Raw genomic sequence first — 5,801 nt, forward strand, 5'->3', positions numbered from 1 at the left:
ATTGCTTTGTTTATCACAGAGTCAATTACCAGATGCTCCTATCGTTCAAGATAACATAATTAATAATAAATAAACAATGTAGTTTTTCAATTGCTAACTTTGCTTGATTCCAGTGATGCAGCAGGAGATGTCAGTGGCTTGAGAGATTTCAGGAAAACACCATTCTGAAAAATAATGTAAAAAAATAGAAGATATGATTGTAGTAGATATTTAGATATATCATGCATAATGCTGGAGGCTAACTTCTTGAATAAGTATTTGTGCAATTGTCAGTATGAGTCTTGTTGACTCATTTGAGACATTATCTTCAACCTCTTGATGCTCCAGTAGATCAAGAGGTCCTCTTATCCTAAAAAGAAAGAGAAGAGATTGAAAAAGGAGGGATATAATACAAGATTTATAAGCCTGTGTTTATGTCACCTTCCAAGTAAAGTTGGTCTTGAGGCCAAAAGCTCACAAATGTTGTCAAAAACCTGGGAATAAGAGAGAGACAGAGAGAGATGGATAAAGTAATATAATTTGGCAATATTAACAAACCTTCCCTTCTCTGTGCTTTGAGTAGGAGTCCAGCATACTCTCAAGGAGCTGGTCCTGATAATAACTGAAATAATAGGATCCCTATATCACAATAAAAATTCCCATAAATAGATTAATGTTACTGGTGCATAAAATCATAATGTGACGTGATGTAGCTTAATTGTATTAATGAACTGACTCCTTTAGCAGCTGTGAATTCACCCCAGGGTTTTTCAGGACCAGACAAATCAAACCCATTCTCCCTCCTGATCCTGTACATATAATGCTTCCTAGAGGAAAGGGAGAAAGAGGGAGAGAAAAGGATTAAATGAGATATAGTTAAACAATAGTGAAGAGAAGTGCCTATTATAAGACAATAGCAGGATACACAGTGCATCAAAAAGTATATATACATGTTTTATATATTATATTACAAATTGGCTGCAGTATTGATACAGTAGTTAGACTCACAAGTGTCGCAATACATCAGAGAGGTTGATGTACTCTAAAGATATCAAAGAATCAGTAGTTGCCATCACTCCTTCTCAACCTCAATCGTTCGCGCCTAGTAACCGTGGCAACACAAATTTACAGGTGGAAGTGATAATGTAAAATAATGCGACAAAAATTTGAACGACTAATTTAATAATAATAAAATAATAATAATAATAATAATAATAATATAAGAATAATAAATAATATAAATTTAACTGAAAAAATAAGTTGAATCTTTGATGCAGTTTAAATCCAGTTCTCCTAAATATGAAACAATAGCCCAAAAAGTACGTGTACATCCCATACCTTGTGAAGGTAATTCCTTTAAAAATGACGTGACCATTTTTCCTTCTTTATTTGTTTTGTACCTGGAAAGCAGTAACAAGCATTACTAAAAATACTAACAGTGTTACTAAAAATAGCACAAAGTGCTGCTTAAAATAGTAACTTTGCTTACGGTAATCCTCCAAAATTGTCTTCAAAGAAATTTGCAAGATCCTTTAGAATTGGTTGACTGTGTAGAGCAACAAATTGCTCTCTACAAAACTTAAAATAATGAGGGACAGAGAGAAATTAAGAAAGATCTAATATTATTAATATTACTTTATTCATTTCATCAATATTACGGCCATGAGCCCAGTAGCTGTCATGGACTGCCACAAATGGAATACCAGACCTAAGAGTAACAAAAAACATTTAGTAACACACAGCTTCATTCTGCTTCTTGTCTACTTTTAATACAATACAATATACTGTACATAATATAGCAGCTGCAAGCTCCAGGTACCCCAATAATTAATCTTTTCTCCTGTTATAAGTTCATGTCCTCTTACTTCTGGCAGTCTAGGGCAGTCAGCATCATGTGAGTTGAATCAAGTGAATGGACGAAATTAGGTGGCATGGCACTTCTCTGTTTGACCGGATTTGGTGGAAAAGTGATATCGGAATTATTTAATAACTGCAGACGCTGGATCTTGCTAGTGATCTAAAACGATATCATGTGATATTGGGCGTGGTCAATTCCGCCCACCTTCTTGATTGATTTTCTGTGATAAGGTTGTACCACAGGCAGGCCGATGGGTGTTACCCATTGCGTTGGGTGACCAGCAAGTGCTATCTTTCTAGCGGAACTAGCCAGCCAATCCTGTGTGGGTATGGTCACTGGGTGTGGTCACTGATACTGTCACGTACTTGTATTTTTCTGGATCTTTCAAACATTTCGCTGAGACTCTCGAACACAAGTCCACAGAGGTAGCTGCTGGCTTCGAACAAGTGCTTATCAGGTATAGTACCCTTTAGCTGTTTCTGAAGAAGAGAGAGAGAGAGAGAGAGAAAGAATGACGGTTTAAATAAATAAATGAATAACTTACTTCAATTTGTAATCTTCCTCCTACAAAGGTAACGCCATAAACAACAGTCATGACGGTTTGTTTCACAACCTTTGAGAGAACAAAAAATGTACAAGTACTTGTGACTCTTAATTCTTACTTTGCGGTGAACTTTTCCTTCCAATATTTTAGCAATTTCAACATTTTTGTCAGACGTAGCGTCGACCTTTCTCTTTTCATCAACCTAACAATATCCAAACAATATCCAAACAATATACAAATAATATACAAGCAATATCCTAACATTCAATACTATATACTGTACTCACAAGTTTTGCTACTTCAGCGTAAAGGTTAGCTGGTTTCTCGGAAGGAACCAGATTAACTTGATGAGCTCCGTACACGTCCCTACCCATAGCAGCGTAATGCTGGAGGCCATTACAAGATCCATCCTATTAACAAAAGTCGACAAACCAGTTTGACAATTTACATCATTACCTGATGGATGGTCGTATGAGATATAAAGTTCTCAGGGTCACCAGATCTCAAGGCGTCCATTAGTTCCATACTAGCTGCTAGTGTTTGCCAAGGAACATCAGCTGTTCTCCACCAACCTCTGCCCTGTAACAACCAATTATCCACTTATTCTAGTGACTATTAATCATTAGCCTCCTTTCTCTCTCCTCTCTCTCCCTCCCTCACTTCTAAAGGTTTGTCTGCTGAGTCAGCAATATCATCAATAATACTATCAGTATACTCCAGCCTCTCATTTAACGAACTCCTAAAATATTAAAAAAACACAAAAACCATAATTTTACGGGGAAGTTTTTCATCTATTTTCTTGCTTTAAAAATGCAAATTTCATAAAAATATCTCCAATACATGTGTACGTACATACAAATTGAACATAAATCAAAGAGAGAGAGAGAGAGAGAAAGGAGAATATACTTACTTGCTTTTTGCTCCATGTAAAGTTGCTATGTGAATCTTAAGCCACTCTAACCCTCTTCTACCAAGAGGCTGCCCAACACCAAACTGAAGTAGAGAACGACTAAGATCACTAGCTGTTGAAAAAGATGGTACAGGAATGGAATTATGTGGTATGGGAATGAGTAATTGGTGGGCGTAACTAAGTAGGTGTGGTCTTACACATGTGACTGAGATGAGGTGGTATGGGATACACTCGTCCTCTGAAGTCCATGTTGTGAGGTAACCAGAACAGACAGTCACGGAACTAAAATAAAAAGTATATGTACATGAACTATTATGAATAATTATAAATAATCTTACATGATTGCACATAGACAGGTTGTAGAGTAAAGTCATTTTCAAAGAGAAATTCTCTGCGTTTTCTTTTTTAATAGCGAACCTCTCTTTATAAATTTTTTTCCTTGTCTCTTCATCAATATCCCTAAAAACAGCAGCTGGAATAATAAGAGTAACAACAAAGACGAGACTCACTTGATGTATTTTGGTAAAGGTTTATCAAATAGTTCGTCAGTCGGGATATCAAGACTCTTGTCGCCTCCTTGATTAAATATGTCAATGGCCATGTCTAAAATCTGGAAGAGGACAATATCAATATAAAAGTATTTTAAAAGTCCTTTCCTCCTCACTCTATTATTAACCCTCCAGGGATACAAACTGAGATAGTTCAGTGAGTCCAGAACTGGTGACAAGCTGTCAGCTGCTTTTAGTAGCAGCTGCTGGTGGAATGAGTCATAATGTGTACGAACCACAGAAGCTAAAATTAAAATATAATTAGAAACATCTTATACCACTACATGCACATGTACGGCCAATTTAAGAAATAGGCCAAAATTTGAAAAATACCCAAGGCTATAGCCCATGGTTTTTTCAAAAAATGGCTAAAAAATGACCCCCAATTTTTATTACATTTTCTGATACATATTAACGTCCTTATGCTGTGTACAAAGTTTGAGCTGATTCCGACTTAAATTTTTTAAGTTACGGCCAATTTAAGAAATAGGCCAAAATCTAAAAAATACCCAAGGCTATAGCCCATGGTTTTTTCGGAAAAATGGCTAAAAAATGACCCCCAATTTTTATTACATTTTCTGATACATATTAACATCCTTATGCTGTGTACAAAGTTTGAGCTGATTCCGACTTAAATTTTTTAAGTTACGGCCAATTTAAGAAATAGGCCAAAATCTAAAAAATACCCAAGGCTATAGCCCATGGTTTTTTCGGAAAAATGGCTAAAAAATGACCCCCAATTTTTATCACATTTTCTGATACATATTGATCCCCTTATGCTGTGTAGAAAGTTTGAGCTGATTCCGACTTAAATTTTTCAAGTTACTGCCATTTTAAGAAATAGGCCAAAATTTGAAAAATACCCAAGGCTATAGACCATGGTTTTTTCGGAAAAATGGCTAAAAAATCATCCCAAATTTTTATTACATTTTCTGATACATATTGATGTACTTATGCTGTGTAGAAAGTTTGAGCTGATTCCGACTTAAATTTTTCAAGTTATGGCCATTTTAAAACATAAATATTGAACACATGGAGATATATCTCTCCCTTACAAGGTGTCAATAAAAATGCTCCATTAGTAGCATCAGTCCAAGGCTGAGGTGGTACCCTCATTGGTATTTCAGACGAGTCCATATTAAAGGACATAGCAGCTGCTTTATTCCTTAATCTAGTGTACATTCTGTACAGTGAATATTGAACTGCTACGTGACCATGTTTTCTTTCTTTAACTTGGATATAGGTGTGCTTGAACGCAAACTCACCAACACTGTGAGAAATATAATATACAAAGTTATACAAATAATATACTAAGAATATCCTAAGTTATGCTAATAATAATTATGCCAAAGGATGGCATAAACATCCAAAGCAACAGTATACTAGTAATATCCTAAAGTATCCTATGATTTACTAACCTTTCATCATCAGTTTTATAAGCAGCAGCATCTTTGGGCAGCTTAAGAGTGGACAATATGATATCGATAAGGCAAGACCCCACCTGAAGGATAGCATCACATGACCACACAGTCACATGACATACTCATAGTACTTACAAGAAATCCGACTTTACGAGGCCAAGGCAAAATATGTGGTTCCTAATTTTATTATTATTATTTATTAGTTTATTTCGCTTACCAAGGTTCCATTGGCGTAATGATTCTCTTTAATTTCCTGCCATATTTCTCTCGGAGATTTCTCAAGCTTTTTCGAACTGACAAACAAACCCTGGATATGCTCAAAATAATCTTTGTAGACATACAATATCTGAAGAGAGAGAGAGAGAGAGAGAGAGAGAGAGAGAGAGAGAGTGAGAGAGAGAGAGAGAGAGAGAGAGAGAGAGAGAGAGAGAGAGAGAGAGAGAGAGAGAGAGAGAGAGAAAGAGAGGGGGGAGAGAGAGAGAGAGAGAGAGAGAGAGAGAAAGAAAGAGAGGGGGAGAGAGAGAGAGAGAGAGAGAGAGAG

General features: G+C 36.1%; 1 protein-coding gene across 1 annotated transcript; it reads right to left on the bottom strand.

Moving 5' to 3' along the window:
- Positions 1-752: 752 nt before the first annotated feature.
- LOC100639198 (DNA-directed RNA polymerase, mitochondrial-like) lies at positions 753-5,623 on the bottom strand. The gene is made up of 22 exons (XM_020000473.1): positions 5,478-5,623; positions 5,396-5,437; positions 5,258-5,340; positions 4,895-5,109; positions 3,956-4,083; positions 3,801-3,901; positions 3,630-3,750; positions 3,489-3,573; positions 3,292-3,403; positions 3,042-3,120; positions 2,838-2,960; positions 2,669-2,791; positions 2,500-2,583; positions 2,382-2,450; positions 2,203-2,316; positions 2,042-2,155; positions 1,845-1,996; positions 1,615-1,687; positions 1,469-1,557; positions 1,318-1,379; positions 988-1,272; positions 753-806 (listed from the first exon to the last, which is right to left on the bottom strand). The coding sequence occupies exons 4-21, from the start codon at positions 5,019-5,021 to the stop codon at positions 1,223-1,225; spliced, it is 1,806 nt and encodes a 601-aa protein (XP_019856032.1). The 5' UTR covers positions 5,022-5,109; positions 5,258-5,340; positions 5,396-5,437; positions 5,478-5,623; the 3' UTR covers positions 753-806; positions 988-1,222.
- Positions 5,624-5,801: the final 178 nt, after the last annotated feature.

This window comes from Amphimedon queenslandica, unplaced genomic scaffold (genome assembly GCF_000090795.2).
Source record: "Amphimedon queenslandica unplaced genomic scaffold, v1.1 AMPQUscaffold_13183, whole genome shotgun sequence".
Classification (NCBI taxonomy): Eukaryota; Metazoa; Porifera; class Demospongiae; order Haplosclerida; family Niphatidae; genus Amphimedon; species Amphimedon queenslandica.